Source organism: Schistocerca americana, chromosome 2 (assembly GCF_021461395.2).
Source record: "Schistocerca americana isolate TAMUIC-IGC-003095 chromosome 2, iqSchAmer2.1, whole genome shotgun sequence".
In the NCBI taxonomy this organism is placed as follows: domain Eukaryota; kingdom Metazoa; phylum Arthropoda; class Insecta; order Orthoptera; family Acrididae; genus Schistocerca; species Schistocerca americana.
In genome coordinates, this window is record NC_060120.1 from 1,025,978,531 (window position 1) to 1,026,000,464 (window position 21,934).

General features: G+C 40.5%; 1 protein-coding gene across 1 annotated transcript in view; it reads right to left on the minus strand.

The window, feature by feature from the left end:
• LOC124595314 (proteasome inhibitor PI31 subunit) overlaps nt 1-21,934 on the minus strand; it is an 85,618-nt gene that overhangs the window by 57,763 nt on the left and 5,921 nt on the right. Inside the window, exon 2 of the mRNA XM_047134014.1 lies at nt 10,373-10,522. Within this exon, the coding sequence (XP_046989970.1) occupies nt 10,373-10,522 (150 nt within the window). The remainder of the gene's footprint in view (nt 1-10,372; nt 10,523-21,934) is intronic.

The following is a 21,934-nucleotide window of genomic DNA, read 5'->3' on the forward strand; positions in this document are numbered from 1 at the left end:
TCTACTGAACTCAAACAGAAGAATACATCAGAAATGTTCTGATTTCTCCACTTATCACTACATTTTCTAGTGTCACAGCTCCACTCACTATCTCCAAATGACAAAATGACAACTTTTAAATTCAAACAGCAACAGTGATCTACCAATTAAAAATGACAATCAATAAATAAACCCACAGTAACTGAAATACCAACAAGCAAAGCAAAAACGCTACGCCAAACAAAAACATTACAAACTTATGCACCAACCTAATACTCAGCTTCACTGTAGTGTTGTTATTTACAATGGTTATGCTTATAGAAATTTTGTAACACTTACATCAATTTTTCCCTGCAAATAGTGCAGTTGTTTCAATACTTTCTCATGAATATATATTTTAAAAGAAATGAACAGCTATCACTTTGGGGAACCCATTAAGCCCGCTGGTGGCAACGTTTCAAGTATCAGTCATGGTCAGAACAGTGGTCTCTGTAGTTGTGAGTGCTTGATGTTGGAGCTAAGTGAATAAGAACATGGGAAAATTGTTGGTGCTCATATGGTAGGTGTTTCTATAACCAAGGTGGCCAAAGACTTTGGTGTTTCAAGAGGGACTGTATTGTAGTTATAAACCACATACAGGGAAAGCAGAAAAACATCATCCACTACATGACAATGTGACAAGATTATATCACTACTCGACACATTACTGTGAATTAGATAAATTATCATAAAATACAGTGAAAAGTCTGACTTGCTCCCTAAAAATAGTAGGGTGGAGATTTTAATGTGTTATTTCAGTGGCTGGCTCATTCAAGTTTTTTATAAGTGATCAGCCAAACACTGCAGTGGTACATGTTGCTATAAAGCATAGCATAGAAACACATCTCATTTTCCTTTCACTACATCAATGAAAGATGTGCACATCAAAAACAGGACTCTAATTAGCAGCAGTGCAAAGAGCATCTACTGTGCCCATGTTTTTTGGAATTTATGTGCAGATATGAGAAAGAAAAATGTAATTACTGGCCAGTGAGGGGTCATTTGCAGTTTGCAGTCGTACTTTGGGGGGGGGGGGGGCCTTGCTATGGACTCCAAAGAACAAAATAGGGCCCGATGACAATGGCCGAGCACTAAAGAAAAATGAATGTTTTATATAGACTCTTATGCTGTGCTATCTCAAGTTAAATACGAACTTATGTTTTGGTCAAGCACAGAAGCATCATGTATGAACATGCTGTCTGAAAAGCTCTATAAATTATCAGTTGCTGTGAGCTGAGAACTTATTTGAATGTAGAAGAATTACAGGATTTTTTTGTGATTTTGTAGTGAGTTGTTTAAATTTAGAAACTCTTTAATAGTCCTCATCCCTCTGCAAGCAGAAAAGAAGTCAACAGTAAAATACATGGCACTGCATAGCAGGACTACAATATCAAGACAGTGACTGTGAAATTTGGAAAAGAAGGTAACTGTTAGTAAAGGGAATGAGTAAAGACTTGACATCTTGCAATACACTGATCACTTAAAATCAACCCACCACAAGAAAAACAGCTCACCACACATCCATGTCCACTTACTTAAGGGTTCATTCATTATCTGTGTTCTAAAAATTTTATAGAACATTTGATGGTAGTGATAGTCTTTCACTGATTGACAGTATGAATATGCAGGTGGACATGAGTAAGAAAGAACCATTTCACCTTCAACAGGTACTCCTCATTTGCCTCATTTTAACCATGTGCCCTATCCTCTGGCTACTACAACACAGTCTGTTTCAATCTATATATGAAGCTGTAGGAAATTATAAGGAAATTTCTGGTACGGACATACACCATCACTCAAGCAACAGGTTCTATTAAAATCTTGTCCAAGTAGTTATGTGCATAAGAACTGGCTGGTCACAGTTAACATTAGCAGATATGCAACTGCATATGTTTTATCAGGTGCAGCACTAGCTATCATTAATTAATGAGGCTGTTCTGTGGATTCTAACTGAAGAGAATGTTGTGCTATCATCTCCACAGTTTTCAGATTGCAGATTCTAACATTGCTACAGAGAAGGCTCCAGGGAGGGACCACAATGGCAACATCAGAACCAAAGTTGGCTTTGGCCTTTACTAGCCACAACTTATTATCTGTTACTTCCAGCCACACTCCTTTATATCTACACATGATTCATTCCTCCGCCAGTGAGGTGATAGTGTGCAGTGGGACAGCATGCCAAATCACTGGATTATCAGTACATATGTGCTTGATTGACTAATTCATATTCAATTCACTTCTTTGAATTCCTCTGTGGCATGGTACCAAACAGAATAGCATCTTCCTTAGCATGTGTAGGCAGAGAAGGACAAACTTGTTTATTTAAAAAGCTGGACATAAGTGTTGTATAGGTTGAAATACATTTACAGAGTCATAGCACATACATTATGTGATCAAAAGTATCCGGACACCTGGCTGAAAATGACTTACAAGTTCGTGGCACCCTCCATCGGTAACGCTGGAATTCAATATGGTGTTGGCCCATCCTTAGCCTTGTGACAGCTTCCACTGTCACAGGCATATGTTCAATCAGGTGCTGGCAGGTTTCTTGGGGAATGGCAGCCCATAATTCATGGAGTGCTGCACTGAGGAGAGCTTTCAATGTCGATCGGTGAGGCCTGATACGAAGTCGGCGCACCAAAACATGCCAAAGGTGTTCTGTAGGATTCAGGTCAGGACTCTGTGCAGGCCAGTCCATTCTCTCTCTCTATTCGTTTAGTCGGTTCCGACTCTTTGTGACCCCATGAACCAAATCACGCCACTTTTTCCTGTCTTGCACTTTCTCCCATAGACCTTCCAGGTTGGAACACATTGCTTCTGTGATGCCATTGATCCACCTCATCCTCTGACATCCTCTTCTTCTAGTTCCTTCAACCTTCCCCAGCATTAATGTTTTTTCCAGCGAGGCATGCCTTCGCACTGTGTGTCCAAAGTAGGTCAGCTTTACTGACTACGCCAAAGCCTTTGACTGCATCGATCACAACAAATTATGGAATGTACTGAAAAACATGGGTGTACCAGATCACCTCATTCATCTGATACGGAGTTTATACCTTGACCAAGAAGCCACGGTGAGAACTATGTATGGAACAACGAAATGGATAGAGATTCAGAAAGGTGTCAGGCAAGGCTGCATACTGTCACCGTACTTATTCAATCTGTATGCAGAACATGTTATGAGGAATGTGAGGCTAGATGAAGGAGAAACAGGAATTAAAATAGCTGGAATAAATGTAAACAACTTCAGGTACGCGGATGATACGATCCTGTTGGCAGAAAGTGAAGAAGAATTGAGAACACTCTTGCTGAAGGTGAAAGACGAAAGTGAAAAGGCCGGTCTTAGGCTGATTGTGAAGAAAATGAAAATTGTGGCAACTACACTTACCAATTTGAGGGATATAGCAGGAGTAACCATGGAGATAGTGACCACATTCAGTTATCTTGGTTCCCAGATCTCTGCTGATGGTGACTGCAGCCATGAAATCCGGAGACGCCTGTTGCTCGGTAGACAGGTGATGTCAAACTGTGACAAGGTTATAAGGTCCAGAGATATAACACTAGCAACAAAGATCCGTATTGTGAGGGCTATGGTCTTTCCAGTTGTGATGTATGAATGTGAGACCTGGACCATTAGAGAGGCTGAACAGCGAAGAATTGACTCCTTCGAATTGTGGTGTTGGAGGAAACTTCTTAGAGTTCCATGGGCTGCAAAGAGAACCAACAGATCAATATTGGATCAAATAAAACCAGATTTCTCCCTGGAAGGCCAGTCCCCAGTCCATTACAGAGATGTTACTGTCATGTAACCATTCCATTACAGGCCGTGCATTCTGAGCAGGTGCTCGATCATGTTGAAAGATGTAACTGACATCCCCGAACTGTTCTTCAACAGTGGGAAGCAAAAAAGTGCTTAAAACATCAATGTAGGAATGTGCTATCATAGTGCCACGTGAAACAACAAGCGGTGTAAGCCCCCTCCATGAATAACATGACCACACCATAACACCACACCTCCGAATTTTACTGTTGGCACTACACAAGCTGGCAAATGACATTCACCAGACATTCGCCATACCCACACGGTGTCATCGGATCGCCACATTGTGTACCATGATTTGTCACTCCACACACACTGTTCAATCGTCCAATGTTTACGCTCCTTACACCAAGCGAGGTGTCGTTTGGAAATTTATCGACGTGATGTGTGGCTTATGAGCAGCCGTTTGACCATGAAATCCAAGTTTTCTCATCTTCAGCCTAACTGTCATAGTACTTGCAGTGGATCCTGATGCAGTATGGAATTCCTGTGTGATGGTCTGGATAGATGTCTGCCTATTACACATTACAACCCTCTTCAACTGTCAGGTCTCTGTCAGCCAGTACGCTTGTGTGTGGCACGTGTCCCTTCATGTTTCCACTTTACTATCACATCAGAAGCAGTGGAACTAGGGATGTTTAGGAGTGCCGAAATCTTTTTTATTTATTTATTTATTTATTTATTGTTCCGTGGGACCAAATTAAGGAGAAGTCTCCATGGTCATGGAACGAGTCAATACATGAAATTATAACACGATATTAGAAACAGATAAAATGAAATATAAAAAAACATATTCAGGTGACAAGTCGTAAGTTTAAATGAAGAAAATCAACAATGTAGCACTGGAATTTGCTTAATTTTTTAGCTCTTCCAGGAGCTCCTCGACAGAATAGGAGTAGTGAGCCATGAGGAAACTCTTCAGTTTAGACTTAAAAGAGTTTGGGCTACTGCTAAGATTTTTGAGTTCTTGTGGTAGCTTATTGAAAATGGATGCAGCAGAATACTGCACTCCTTTCTGCACAAGAGTCAAGGAAGTGCATTCTACATGCAGATTTGATTTCTGCCTAGTATTAACTGAGTGAAAGCTGCTAACTCTTGGAAATAGGCTAATATTGCTAATAACAAATGACATTAAAGAAAATATATACTGTGAGGGTAATGTCAGAATTCCCAGATTTTTGAATAGGGGTCGACAAGAGATTCTCGAACTTACACCACATATAGCTCAAACAGCCCGTTTTTGAGCCAAAAATACCCTTTTTGAATCAGAAGAATTACCCCAAAAAATAATACCATATGACATAAGCGTATGAAAATATGCGAAGTAGACTACTTTTCGTGTTGAAGTGTCACTTATTTCAGATACTATTCTAACGGTAAATAAAGCAGCATTTAGCTTCTGAGCAATATCCTGGACATGGGCTTTCCACAACAGCTTACTATCTATCCGAACGCCTAGGAACTTGAACTGTTCCGTCTCGCTTATAATATGCCTATTCTGTCTGATCAAAATATCGGTTCTTGTTGAATTGTGAGTTAGAAACTGTAAAAACTGAGTCTTACTGTGATTTAGCATCAAATTATTTTCCACAAGCCACGAACTTACTTCATGAACTACATTATTTGTTACTGTTTCAATATTACACACAAGATCCTTCACTATCAAGCTGGTGTTATCAGCAAACAGAAATATTTTTGAATCACCTGTAATACTAGACTGATGACACAAGAGACACCCAACCACCTGACCAAGTTCGAAGTCCATGAGTTCCATGGAGCATCCCATTCTGCTCTCTCACAATGTCTAATGATGGCTGAGGTCGCTGTTATGGAGTACTTGGCAGTAGGTGGCAGCGCAATACACGTAATATGAAAAAGGTATGTTTTGTGGGTGTCTGGATATTTTTGATCACATAGTGAAGATAATTTATCGGATATGGGCACCTACATGGCACCATTCTACGCCAAACTGTTCATAGGCCATCTAGAGGAATCCTTCCCTAAAATCCAGAATCCTAAACCCCTCAGCTGGTTCAGATTCACTGATGACATCTTTGCTATCTGGATCAAAGGTGAGGACACCATATCCACATTCCCCCAGAACCTCAACAACTCCTCCCTCATTTGCTTCACCTGGACCTACTCAACCCAACAAGCCACCTCAGAGATAGCTACATCAGTATCTCCATCCATATCAAACCTGCTAACTACCAGCAATATCTCCACTTTGACAGCTGCCACCCATTCCATATCAAGATGTCCCTTCCATACAGCCTAGCCACCCATGGTCGTCGCATCTGCAGTGATGAGCAGTCCTCCTCTGAATACAGCGAGGGTCTCACTGAAGCCTTCACTGACCGTAATTATCCTCCCAACATAGTACAAAAGCAAATCTACCGTGCCTTAACTTTCCAGTCTCCCACAACTTCCTGAAGTCCCACAGTCCACCCACGGAGGAGCATTCCCCTCTTAACTCAGTACCATCCAGGACTGGAGCAAATGAATTACATTCTCCACCAGGGTTTTGATTACGTCTCATTGTGCCCTGAAATGAGAAATGTCCTGCCCACTACCCTTTCCACTCCTCCCACAATGGTATTCTGTCGTGTATCCTTACGCAACCCCTGTTCTCAATTCCGTACCTCATAGTTCATACCCCTGTAATAGACCTAGAGGCAAAGCCTGTTCCATACATCCTCCCACCACCACCAACTACTCCAGTCCAGCCACTAACATCATCTGTCCCATCAAAGTCAGGGCTACCTGTCAAACCAGTCATGTGATTTACAGGCTAAGCTGCAACCACTGTGCTGCATTCTATGTAGGCATGACAACCAACAAGCTGTCTGTCCATATGAATGGCCACTGACAAACAGTGGCCAAGAAACAAGTGGACCACCCTGTTGCTGAACACTGTGCCAAAGATGATATCCCTCATTTTAATGACTGTTTCACAGCCTGTGCCATATGGATCCTTCTCACCAACACCAGCTTTTCTGAACTGCCCATTGGGAACTTTCCCTGCAATACATTCTACGTTCCCGTAACCCTCCTGGCCTCAATCTTCATTAGTCACTGTCCTCAGCCATCCAGCCCCCTCCCTGTTCCCATTCCAGCACTACACAAGACATCATTTCACTGCCACACCCAATCTTCTAATTTCTTTTTCTTTCTCTCCTTTACACTACATCCCCCCCCCTTTTCCTCCTGCCCTCTGCCTAAACTGCAGCACTTCACTGTTTGCCACCCCCACCATATTATCCCTCTCCCTCCCCGCCCCAGCCTCCTCCTTACCCCTACCCAGTAGCCACTCCCATAATGCACTGGTGCTGCTGTTCGCAATGTGGTTTCAGCTGCCCGAGACTGCAGACGTGTGCACACGTTGCGTTTGCATGCATGCGTGTGTGTGTGTGTGTGTCTACTACTGACAAAGGCCTTAATGGCCAATAGCTATAATTGTGTGAATCTTTTTGTTGTGCCTATCGCGACTCAGTGTCTCTGCTATATGGTGGGTAGCAACTTTTCTTCTCTAATATTGTTACGTTACATCCTGGATTTTCCATTGTTTAATTTATCATTTTAATTGAATCAACTGTGGTTTCTTGGTGAAACATTGTAAATTAACTAAACCACCATCATTTTTGCCTTGTTTTACATATTTTATTATGGTTACTGCACAACCTAGGTTTTGGGTTATAAAAACATTCTCAAACCTGAAACCTAGTTGTGCAGTAATCATAACAAAAATTGTGAAACAAGGCAACAAACAATGTTTGTCTGGTTAAATAATTCGCTGTACAGATAAGCCTCATCCACTTCAGTGCCTTCAAGTTCATCCGTAACATTTAAAAATTTGCCTTGAGGGACACCACTCCCTGCTCATAACCCCCCAAATAAAACTTCACTATGGAATGGAAGACCCATCAATGAAGCTGTTCTAGAGTATTGCACCCCAAGTAGTGGCATCCACTCACTCAGATGACCTTCAGTACTGTGGGACGTCCATTCCTTTCGAAATCACCACCTTCCACAAATTGGGAAATTAACCTCACATTTGCTGTAACTGTTTTAGAGAAGTTATGGAAAACCTAAATCTGGATGGCCAGACAGCCATTTGAACTGCCATCCTCCCAAAAACAATTTCAATGTCTTTCCATTCAGCCACCACACTCAGTGGGTGGCTCACAAGTGTTGCAGGAAGTAGTAATGGATTGTGTTGTCATTGGGTACAGTATCACAGCCTTCAGACAGTGAAGAATCTAGTTCCCAGTCAGATAAGGGACAGTTATATGACACAGAATTGTACAATCTGAAGTCCAGTTCATTCCTCTTCGGTCATAGGGGAGTGACAGAATGATGGATCCTGGCTGCCAGTGGCAGTAGCCATGTGAACGGCTCTTTAATTGTCCGTGTACTGTTTGGAAACACCTCAAGTCTGGTCCAGCTGCTGGAAGGGGCTGACTATGTTTAGCACAAGTCCTCCTGATGGCTTCCTGAACTTGGGTGGAGCAAGTGAAATGGTTGATAACGAGTCGAGGAATGCTTAACATGATCCTGCTTTGCTCTCTTTGACTGTACGTCAAGCTCAGGCTCTGGAATCCATCAGTATTTAAACTGTCTCAGACCTGCATGATTGACTCAAATTGCTGAGTGGCACTGATGGCTCTGTCAAGGTATAGGCTGCCGGCTAAGATGATCGGAGGGCTTTGGCACGGAAAAATCAGAGGAATGGTGGATAGCACTTATGATGTACTCAAAGCTAACCAGGTGTTGAAAACAATCACTTGCTGGTACGGTATAGGGTATTCTGTGTCAATTATGTGTTTTGCTAGCTTGCTTTTAAGGATTGTTCCATCTAGTAGAAGGATTCAGAGTGGAAAGAGATCAATCACATGAAGATCATTAGAATCTGAAAACACAAAAGAACAGAATGAGAGTTCTTTGACTAAAAATAGCCCTTAAGCAGTGCTCAACCATGTGTGGCTGCCAGTGTTAAGGATATAAAGCTCTTGATGCATCATGAGAATCTCTAAAACATGATCCCAGCAACAGTTAGAGGATAAGTCTCTATAACACAATGTGTGCATTAAAGACTCCCAGTAGGAAAAAATGGCTGAAGAAGTTGAATTATGAGATCTGTGAGAGCATCACAGATCACAGTCTGATGTCTCTTGTGGTGGTAAGTACAGGGAGCATACTGCAATCCTTTGTCTCATATTACTTTCAACAGCAACTGTTTGAAGGTCTGTAGCCAAGAAGACAGCAGAGGAGTGGCATGTGTTATTTATAAACACACCCATCCCTTCTTTGGAACTTTCTCCAGCCTGAACATGTTAATATCCCATAACAATATGGGAGCCCCCTTAGCATTGAAGTTTGTCTTTTTCGTTACTCTCCCATGGAAATACATAAAACAGGTGGTGGATCAAATGAGGGACTCTGTGATACTGCCAGACTTCACAGTCTACCTCTCTGTAGAATCAGCATCAGATAACATGAGTGTGAATGTTTCTTACTTCTTATTTTCTGCTTAATTTTGTAAATTTACCAAAAGCTTCTTCTCTTCTTCAGTTCTTCATTACTGTTCCTACCCTCTGCCCCTACAAATTGTGCATTTTCACCCTACCCTTTCTGTTCCTACAAGCACTTATTTATCTTCTCAATATGGGCTACTATTGTGAATATGACAAAAATGTATTACATAAAACTCCTTAATGCTGATCTTCTGCTTGTTTTTTTCCCTCTTTTTTCTTTTCTTCTAATACAGCTGCTGTACCCTAGATGTGAATCAAGAGACACCTAATCAAATCAGAAACTGGCTAAAGTAAATTGTATGGATTTCTTCAGTCACTCGAATTCTACCACATCTAAATACTAAATTTAGTGTAAAACAAAATTTCAAAATGCAACTGAATTCGCTCTTTTACTGTAAGCTGATTTCCTTACAATAATGACGTCACTTTATACTCTAGAATCTACATTATCATCTATATCATATTTCTTTCAGTACTTCCCCGTGCTTCATCCTCAGTCAGCCCCACATTCATCAATGAGTGTCGGGACATAATTAGATTCCTATACAGTTGGTCTGGGCGACTTCTTGAAGGAGATTACTGATCTTCAGTTTCTTCAGAGATGTTATAAAATGTGAGTCAAGTATCTGTACTATGTGGATGATTGATGCTAGCTTGCCTAGCGCAGTCTTGTTACGGGTGGGAACAGAATAAAAGAAATGCAGCACTTAAAATCCATTGCTAGCAAATATGCCATAGTATATATGGTGGCTGCCCAGCTTAATGTACCCATCTCATGCACAGATTACCATCTCTACACCTCAACACAGCAAAATATTGATGCTGTAAGTTTCTTGCATCCCAATCATTCGAAAGTTTTATCCAAGCTGAGTGACACCACCCATAAGATACAATAGTGATAACGGCTACAAAAGTGTCAAAATGATTGTGGAAGCCCACTAACATCATGCCACTGAACTTATAAAATTAAGGCTTTTATAAGAGACATCTAAGTGTGGCTTACCAGCAAGTTGAACAATATGTCATCCTCTGTTCTAGCACCTCTCAGGACATACAGTTTATTTTCATAAACATAGCGCAGAGCATAGCTGGCCTCCTTGTTCCAGTCTTCCGGAAGAGCTTCACTACCAGTCTCAGAGTCCTTTATTGTTGTCTGGAATGAATATTGAATGTTTAGTTACTAGAAACATAACTGCAAAATTAAATATAAAATGTCATATTGGTGTTGAGGGGATGAGACATTATTGGAGCTCCAATTTGCTAAAGAATGTGCAACAAAATGATCCTGTATCCTTACATCTAAACCAAAACACAATAAAAGAAGTAACAGAGAATTTATTGTTGAACGCGAGGTCCACAAACTGAACATATTAAACACATCAACTATATTCATTAATTATTTACTTAATGTCACTCATATTTGAAACTAATGTTTATTATTTGCATGAGACTTAAACAATATACACTCAAAGCAGGTTTACACCTTTCAAATCTGTTGAATAAATATGGGCAAGTGTCTGACAATATCATCTACACTAATCAATGTCCTGTTGATGTGTTGCACACAAGAAACTGCTCTGAGTTCCTTTGCCCTCCAAAGTTTCCGTTAATCCATTCCTGACATAAGTCAACATACCCATAAGAATCTTGTCAGGAAGTAATAGGAATCATATTGATTTGACCTCCTTACATGTCTGATGAAGAATTATTTCCTCATTAAACAATGTGAGAGTGCTTTTTGTAGTACAGCTTGTGGTAATTATTACAGAAGGTGCATATAAACTGTTCTGGGAATCTATATGGTATTGTTTGTAAAAATATGTGACTGTGTATGGGGACATGTGAAAGATCATACTGTGACAAACACTTGAAGTGGAAACGGATTTATCTGCTACTGACAATCAAGAATAGTTAACATGAAGAGTCATTTAATAGTGTAATTGTTTGCTACAATTGGGAAATAGATAAATAATGGCGACAGAGGTATATTAAATGTTGGTGCCAAGGATATGGAACAGAAATTACATGTATAAAATGTGTTTTCAATTGGCACAAGTGCTTTCAGTAAGTGTAGGAACATGATGATGCTCCACATTTGGGTCCATCTACAAAATGCATAACGACATTGACCGAGTGTGACAGATGTGAAAACAATATCAGTAACTGTTTATGGAATCAGAATGAATCCAGCATTAAAACCATCTTTTACAAGAACTCTGTTACATGGAAGCCCTGTTCCTGACTCTAGTTACACAAACTGTGGGATTGACAGGAGGGAACACAACTGGAAACACTCAGTAGTTCTACATTTGGGCTGACCGGGTCACAACAGTAAAAGTCAAACGTTAGACAAGGAATGACTTTATTGGTTAAATTATGTGTTTTGGAATTTATTTGTCAGATATTTATAAAAAATCAGATACAAAGATATTATGTAAATCATAGCAATGGATAGCACTTCACTTTGATTGAAATCATCTGGCACAAACTGTACTGCACCTACCCACAAGTGATTGTTGCACACAGATATGGCATTTCATGTTGTAAGTGAAACAAAAATTTGCTGACTATCGACACAATTTTGGAGAATGCAGACCAAGGAGATGTTTTTGCCATCACGTAGCATTAAAAAACGTATCGTATCGTGAAAGTGCATCAATTAATGTGCATTTTTTAATACTGCATGTCTGACGACTGTGAACCAACTTATTATAAAAAAAATATTTTTTTCATACAAATGGTAATGACTCCCTAACAGTGATATGTGCTCCATGGCACCACACTTCCTCAAAAGCTACAATCACAACAGCTCTGCGATATGACAAGCAACATAAAACTAAAGCACAAAATAGCAATATAAACATATACCACGAATTTACACACATGTAGTAAAACAGGGGAGTTGCCCTACATAAAAATTAAATTGAAACAGGAGAATTTATCAGAATCACGCAAAGGTACCAGATAGACACGCAAATGACAAATCATGGAAAATATTGAAAAACCATTTCCTACGGGAGCAGATCTGCTCCTTCAAGTTTCCACATTAGTTCATATTGAAATGCTTTTAAATCTCAGTTTCTTCTAAAATGTGTAGGTCTTTTGGCTCTATGTATAAGATCATTAGAGAAGATTTCTCATTTGTATCTAAACGATGATTCTTGTTGCTGTGATGAGAAACCACAGCATTAGTGTTTTTATTACAGTATTCCCTGAATATGGTTAAAAAGTCACACCCTGTCTACTCAATGTAAACACTATCACAGGATTCACAAGTGATTTTACATACTCCTGATTTACTAAATTTATTCTGCTTATTGTCAACATATGTACACTAAACTGTCTTAAGTTTCCTGCACATCTGGAAGCCAATTTGTATGTTGGCTTTTTTAAATGCATTGGCAATTCATTCACAGAAATGCCCTGTGTAGGATATAGCTGCAAATTTAGTTGGGTTTTCCCGAGAAATGGGCAAAGATTTTTTCCTTCTTCTGAAAACCGATTCACAAATGCTCTGTATCGCACGACCTATTTGTGTGTTGATATCAATTTCTTTTTAATACATGCTGGGCTAAAGTCAAATTTAGCTAACGTGTTGAACACTGATGGGGAAGAATCATTGTTATGCATGCATGTATGGCAAGAGTCTACATCATTAATTGCGTCAGTAGTGGATGGTTTTCTGAAAGTATCTAAACAAAAATCTGTAGATTACCTAGTAATATTCAAGTCTAAGTAGTTGTGACTTCTATTTGATTCCAATTCTACGGTGAAGTGTATTTTTGAATGCAACAGATTGAAGGAGCCTGCCAAGTCTATCATGTCTGATTCTGTACCTCAAAGTGCAATAAAGATATTGTCTACACATCTATACTATAAAACTATTTCATCATACACTGCCCTATTATCTGCAAAGAAATTTCTTTCTAAATAATTAATGAAAATGTTAGCCAAAATGCCAGAAAGGCAGCACCCTGCTGCCAGGCTGTCCTTCTGAAGATAAATCTTAGTGTTAAAAATCATACAGTTACAGGCTGGCATTGTGTGCAACAAGTCTAACAGTTCAATAATTTCCTCTGCTGTAAGTTTCATATGCATCAGAAGAGTCAGTCTTGCAATCTTCAAAGCTTCTTCAACTGTGAGATTTGTATATAAATAGGTTATATCCAGGGACATGATAATAAATGTCTCGCGCGGAATCTCAGTATCTCTTAACAATGTCACCATCTCATAACCATTTTTGATGGCACATTGTTGCTTTAAAAGTGAATGCCAATTTTATCTTAGGATAGCAAAATCTGTTAATTTTATAATTTGGACCTTGGCATCCACCCGCAATTGGACGTGTTAGTCAATCACTCTTATGGAGCTTTATTTGTGACCAAAGAACTGGTAGTTTTGGATTCATGGGGATTGGTCTCTGTTTACCATACTCAGATGCAAACAGAAATTTGGAACCTTTCACATATTTCTTCAATCCAATAACAAATTTGGGAAGAGCATTCCTTACAGCTTCCACTATCTCATTAGAATGAAATAAATCCAATGTCTTAAATGCATATTTAGAATCTGTTATAAGGACGAGAGTGCTTACCTTTATCTGCCTTTGTGCTGCCTACCATATTTTCAAGTAATTTTGCATTCTACTTTTTCATGATGGCAGAGAGAGAATCTGAGACTGAGTCTGTAGGTAAAGTTTTACAAAGTGTTTTTTGAGTGGACATAGCAATCTTGGCCTGTACAAGCTGTCGGCCCTAAAGAATCTCACATATGCCTTTGACTTCAGTCACCGTCTTTTTAATAATGTTAGTGTGGTGTCACCGCCAGACACCACACTTGCTAGGTGGTAGCCTTTAAATTGGCCGCGGTCCATTAGTATATGCCGGCCCCGCATGTCGCCAATGTAATGTGCCGAGACGATAGTTAGCATAGCCTTCAGCTACATTTGCTACGACCTAGCAAGGCGCCGTATTCAATTGATATTTATTATGTGAAGCATGTATCATCAAGAGCGATGTTCTACAATTGTGGATTAAAGTTAAGTATTATATCAACTACTTACTTTATTTGCTACTATTAATTCCTTTAACTGTTCCAGACCTCATGCCAGTCAGCGTGTAATTAAACGCGTGCATTTCGGCCTCCTCTAGAAACCCAGTGTTGGCTCTTCTGCCAACACTACAGTTAGTATCTCCCTTAGTGGGTAAACTGAAATTTAGGCGCTTTTGTAATAAAGAATTTTCATCATGAGAAAGATTCATGTCCGTCAGATTAACTACTCTATCTGTAAAAAGAGTGTTTGTGCACGCAGAATCATGTCCAAAAGGCAAGATGCTGTGCATTTTTGAAGATTTTAGTGATGACAAACATTTATAATGTGCTTAGTTTTATCCACTTCACATCTTGAGCATGAGGTCAGCATAAAAAGAACATGTTTTACTAAAAAAAGAAGTTTAAGACCTAAAGACGACAGCTGTAACTGTTGAAACCGGTTGCCTTGAATAAAAAATATTTTGTGCAATCTTTGCTTTACAGCAGTTTTTAACAATTAAAAAAGACTGCCCTTCAATACTCTCATAATGAGCAAATTCAAACATCAGTGGTGTTAACCGCCATCTGATGGGCAACAAGCGCCCATAGTTTGTGGGCATGCCTTCTGGCAACAATTTTACATTCCCAGAAAAGCCAGTCACCAACCAACCCACACAGATCATAAAACAAAAAACCTGGAATAATATGTGACAAATGACTGGATAAGTAAGTGCCTGCAATCTCAACCAAGTGTCTAGACCCATGTGCCATGTGAATTTCACTTTTTATGAACAGATGTTCACACTTTCTTGACATTATGTGCACTTCACGAAACAGAAATAAATTTAAGCTTAAGATATTTTTGGAATGACACCACTCACTAAACAGCTTTTACCGAAATTAATTTGTAGTCGACTAACCATCACTTTTCTTCTGGATATCTATAACAACTTGGCTTCCCTGATTGCCCAGATTAGCATGAATGGCTCTGAATTCTATGTAAAAAAAAAAAAAAGCCCCCCCAGTTAATTGAATAAAATTATTTATCAAAGACATTTTGATAGATTTAAAAATAAGCAATTTTCTAAGCACCTGACGAAATTCTAAACCACAACTGTCTGCTCATGAGGCCTGTACCTTAACGATTACACTACACTAGCAATCAGTAAAATCTTCCTATTTTTAAAGCTGTAGAGGGGCTTGTGAAATTAAGATTTTTTTCTCCTTTGATTACTCACAAACGAGTGACCACCATATAGATGGTTTCAAAGAGTCAATAATCCCACTGCTGGGCACTTCTTTTAAGACCCATATCACCTATGAGGAAATCACAAGGAATTAGACACTGTACTACTACTTCAAACAGGAGTCCAAAAAACAGTCAATAGAATGATACAGGAGTCCAAAAAACAGTCAATAGAATGATACAGGAGTCCAAAAAACAGTCAATAGAATGATACAGGAGTCCAAAACAGTCAATAGAATGATATTTATTTTCTTCCCTATGTACCGAACGAATTAACTTAAGTGTCCAGGATCAAGACAACACAGATGAGCATTCTCAACAAAAATGGCATGACCCATTGCAAATTCTGACCTTAAGGTCAAAACACAGAATTCTACAAGGTAGTTTTGAAATGATACCTTATGTATGTTTGAGAAAAGTTGTTCAAGTTTGGAATGTGAGATCTACTCCTTTATAAAGCCTACTCACAAGCTGCAATACATACAAATGTATCTTCTTAGCTACATGTTATGGAACTGTTCTCAAACTTCCCTCACATTCCAAGTATGTGGGATGTGGATACTTTCTTCGTCTCCCCCACAGCAAGACAAATCTGAAAGGCACTCATTGTGCAGGCACACTGGACATTGAAAGACATGCATCAATGCTTCAGTTCATAACACAGGGAGCTCCTACTGTCGGTTAGTTTCCAGCTGCTTTATAATTACTGCAAAAAGTGTGTTGCTGATGGACATTACTTCGAACGGAAATACAAGTATTTTGTTAGGTTTTTTTTTTCCTAATAAATCTTTTAGAGTCACATTTTGTGTTCACAGGAAGAAAGTTGTATTCAGAAAAGATATGAAACCTCCAAAGACACCATATCATTCAATTTGGATATTCCAAGAGGGCTAACTGTTCATTTTACAACTGTAGCCAAGACTTCATATTAGCATCACTTCTCCACAGGACTGGTAATACAGAGTAGCACAAAAGCCAAAGATGCTGATCGGCAACAAATCTGCAGACTGGAGCGTGTTTTCTTACATTTTGCTGTATTTCTGCAGAGATGTACAAGTCTTCTTAATGGTGGTGTCAAATTTAGCATTTCATCCCCAATGCAAAGGTAACATATAGCAGGATTTATCTTAGTATTAATGATTATCCACTTATATTTATTTTCTACATTCTTTTACATCAGTGAACTGCAATGACACTATAGTATATGCACAAGAACAACAATGCCACAGAATCATCACTGTCAGCAAGATTGTAACTATATTAACCAAAAGTGGGTTGACTGCAAGCAGGAGAGCTGAACCTCAGAAGAGGGAATGAATATCAATGTGTGAGCCAATCTGTAAGGGAGCAGAGAGTCCAAACAGCGTGTACGAATGAGCACAGAGAGAAACACAACACATGACTAGTGCAAGCAACTGACAACTGAGCACATGGAAACAGCACTGTACAAGATGAAGGCTTGGTCTGTGGGTGTTGAAATCAATGTTAGAACTGCTGGGCCAAGCCTGTTGCCATCAGCAGGCAAACACCTGGGCCAGTAGCTTTGACCATGCCACGCTTTGCACACAACTTCCAAGACAGTGTTTTGTACAGTTCCACTGCAATGACCATGTCATCTCCTCTGCATCCATGTTGATGTCCACTGGTCCCTACTATATATCTCTGCAATGAAAATGCCACATAGGGCCAAAACTGGCATGGTTTGTACTGTGGCCAATACAGAAGAAACAGACAGGGTGCGATATTACACAGCAGTGGAACGACCACTGAACGAGACAATACTGACATAGTTTGCTCCATCAGAGGGGCAGAAAACTGTGGCATGGGCGGCGCAAGGACACTCGTGAGAAGGGACCAAGGGTACTGGTTCAAATTCCATGGGCTCCGCAGTGGTAAGAGCAGAAGCTAGCCCTGCTGTTGTTCCATACCGTAGACGAAAGTGAGTGAGTGGAGGGTGCAGTTGGGTGCCCAGCAGTTGAGCAGCTGCCAGAATTGGGAGCCTTACACTGGAACAATACCACAACTGATGCCATCACTTGGCTGACTTGGAGATAGTGGTGGCAAAGATCCAACAGGTTGCAGCCACAACTGACTGCAATGCCAAATCGACTGCTTCCAACTGACATCCACTAAAAACAGCTACCGACTTTTGTTGCCCACCACTGTATCCGGTAGCCACTTCAGCTGTTGGCCAAATGACAGAGCTCAAACAGCAGCCCTGTGTGGAAAACACCATGAGCTGCGATGGTCCGGGCAGTCAACTCTGGGTGCTGCATGCAAACATTCTTCTGGACTAAACCCATTAACCAGCATCATGTGGCATGCACCCAAAAACTTCAAGAGCGCACGAAACAGACACAAGCTTCTTCATTTGGGTTTTTAATGTATGCACAAACAGCTCCAGCTTCGAGTTAGAGGTCAGGTGAAATGTAGTGATAGTCTGATGTTGGATATCTGGATATCAGTGTGAATACAAAGTCTTCAAATTCCAACAACAAAAACTGACAATCATCAGTGGCGGGGAGGGGGCGGTAGGGGGGGGAAGGAGGCACGATAGCAAAAATTACCAAGAATGCACCAACAGTTGCTGTCAATGTTGTGGAGTATAGCTTCGCAACATATGGGGAATATGATAGTACATTGACAACCACATGCTTTCCAACAAGGGGTTCCCAGAGTCAACGTGCACCAAACTGACATGGCAGTGCAGCCCGGTTCTGGGCATAAGCTGTGCAAGCACGCACAAGACTTCAATCTTGTGGTCTACAACTGGCCAGTAGATGTGACGGTGTGCCAATGCCTTGATTCAATTATAGCCCAGTGCGACACATGCAGCAGCTGGAGTTCGCGAGGATGCAGTGCAGGAGGGATAACCACATGACAGCTTTGCTCCTCCTCGGTGAGCAAGAGAACCCACTAGACAACACTGAATCACTCATGCAGGAGAAAAAACATACACTACACCAAATCTGCTCCCAGAAGAGAGTGCAATAGCCACTCCGCATGGAGAGCTGATACAATTTTCCAGAAAAGTGGGTTTGCGGACACAGCAGCCATGACCTCCAGCATCATCAAAGGAAAATCAAGCAAAGTCTGCTGCAAGGCATCGTCCAAGGCATAAACATGAGCCTGCTGTTGGTCGAATGCCAGATCTGATCCTACAATAGTGCATCCACATTTGCAGGCACTGGGAAGGTATCAAATATCATAACAATAATTACTGAGGAAGAGTCCACATCTGCAACTGGAGGGCAGTCCTATCTGGCAGCTCTGAATGAAGGCTGACTTAAGGAAACCAGTGGCTTGTAGTTGGTGATGAGGAGGAATTTCACTTCAGACAAGAAAACAAGTAACTTTTAAATTCCAAAAATAATAGCCTGTGTCTCCTTTCCCACCTGAGAATAATTATATTGCACCGTGAAATGCAGCACTGATGCATAAGCATTCAGCAATTGGTGCCATCTGGATTTCGATGCAAGGGGACCACACCAATGCCATACTGGGACATGTTACAGGGCAGAGATAAAGGTTCACCCATCATAAAAGAAGCCAAAAGGAGCACAGCTCAAACACTGCTCGAAGAACAGCAAAATCTGTTGACAATCTGCAGACCAGTCAACTCTGATACTCTTTTCATGAGGCCTGTTAAGAGGATGGCAATGTGCGCTGCATCGTATGAGATCTTACCCAAAAAGGACTAGAGATTCCTCATGTTCTTGGATGCTGACAAGCTGATGATGGCTTTGACATGATCGGCTGTAGTGACAAGGTCACCTTTGCTGAGCACATGAACCAAAAAAATTCACTTTGGGGAAAACGTAATATTTTCCAATTTGCAATGAAGGCCATCCTCCAGAAGGCACTGGAGACCTGCCTGCAGATTCCACAAATGCTCACGGAAAGCCCATGACCCAGAGGTCATCAAGGTAGTTTACAGAACAAGGAATGTGCTGTATTAATTGCTCCAAATATCACTGATAATTTCCAGCACAGATATGATCCCAAAAGGCAAGCGATTAATCTGATAAGGCCAAAAGGGAATTTTAAGGACCAAGAAATTCCAACAAACGGGCGTCCAGCAGCAACTGTAGGTTTGCATCGTGCAAGCTGATCTGTGAAAAATACTATGCCTTGATAACTTCACCAACAATTTCTTTGGGTGCAGGACTGGATATTAGTCTGTGTCTCACTGCGCATTTGCCATCTGTTTAAAATCTTTGATTAGGAGCGCTGCACTGTCTGGCTTCTGAATCCCACTAAAGGGATGATCACTGACTCTATGAAATAGGAGACGTCCTGCCAACACTGAAATTCAGCCTTGATATTGTCGCTCATGGTGAAGGGAAAGGGGCAGGGGGTGACAAAATTTACACAGTGTAAATGGCTTAAGGGAGACTGACTGAGACACTAAATGTACTTTGTCAACAATCTGGAAGCCAGAAACAGAAAAGATATATAAGCCAAAAATATTTTGTGCCAACGGTGAATCGTGCGTATATTGCCTTTCCATATTCATATAATGTGTAGAAATGGAGAATTGTCCCCTCAAATGAATACGTGTTTTACTCCATCACATAGCTTGACATAGTGGGTGCTGCATGCAGGGCAGTCCAGGAGGCTGTGCAATCTACGCTAATTACACTGACCTTCGCTGCGATGTCTACCTGAGACTCGATCGGTCACCCATCCACTACCAACAACAGCAGAATTCACTTAGGCGATGCTTCTGGAGTGCTGGAGACACTTCCCGAGTCCATAGAAAACACTAGATCCTTCAATGATCGTCCAGTGGCTCGTTGACACTCTCAAACTGTTGCCAAATAGCGTATTTTGCGGCAGCCTCAAAAGCACCCTTCCTGAGCAAGGCCAGTCATGGTCTCATTGACGGAACACGCCATGGTACAATTATTCTAGTACACTAACTTTAGGGTCGACAGAAGCGTCCGATCCCACGCGTCGGCTTTGACCCGTGACGTAAGGGTGTTGTCGTGTGTGACGTCATGATGGCACGGAGTTTGGTTTGAGTGTGGCTGTCTCCAGTTCTGTTTTATCTTATTTTATTTACTTTTCTGATCTGTTCGTTCTATCTCACGAGATTTTTTTTAAATTTAAAAACACTTATTACTTATTTTAATTATCTGTTTCCTCCAATTTCTGTTTTAGTTTATTATATTTATCTTTCTGATCTGTTCGTTCTATCCCGTGAGATTTTTTTTTTTTAAAGACAAAAAACACTAATCAGTTACTGAAGCATCTTTATCTTCTATGGGTTGCAGGGGTTACGACCCCTGGGGAGGTGGGTGGGTATTCATGCATGGCTGTCTTCACTTACACGTTGTAGCTACGCAAGGCGTCTAAATTTGTTTATATTTAGTTTGCCCCCCCCCACCCAAAACACCCCATTTCCCGCGCTTGTCCCGTTAGTGTCATTAGGCTTCTTGTGGAAAGTGTGTGTGTTTGTTTTTGTTTCCGCCATATTTGTGACGTCATGGGTCAAAGCAGACGGGCGGGATCGGACGCTTCCGTATTTCCCTAACTTTATGACTGCAAAATATCTTTCTAAATTAAAATCTGGATTAGACACGTGAGTTCTTACAAAAACTTGATCCTGCAACACCCAGAAACAATGTATTACATGTATTATATAATTTAAACTGCTCAAGTCACTTTTTACTAATATTTATAAGCATGATGTATTTCAGTGGCATGCTGCCACAATCTGGTGCATTACAGTTACATGTACGTAACATCAATCTGTAGTATGATGAGTATTATTTTCCCGGTGTGCCAGTATGCTTACATATTGCAATTTAACCATTTTTGCTGGGAATCTGTCTGACACACAGAACACAGCAATAAACATATCACTGTTGTGTAAATCTTAGGTAGGCACCCTACATGAATGTAGCAGGAAGTGAACCACCTACCACAGATAACTTCCTAAATGGAAGTGGTCTGCTTGCATGCTAGCTGCACACCCTTCACAAAGCACAATCACTACAACAGAATAACTAGTGGCAACACATGAATACAATAACAATCATTTGTTGAAATGATACACATTACAAAAAATATACTCAACTCTTTGAGATAGCATGGCACTGATGAACAAAGTAGATGATTTCTAACTATCTGATTGAAGTTTGGAGAGTTCAAGAGCAGTCTTCCAATACGCAAACCACTTTGACTATCACTTCTAGTAATGCTAGATGCTTGGCATTAACTGTCCAATGATTAGACTAGTCAGCATCTGTAAGGATTTGCAGAGTTCACTGCTGATGACTACTG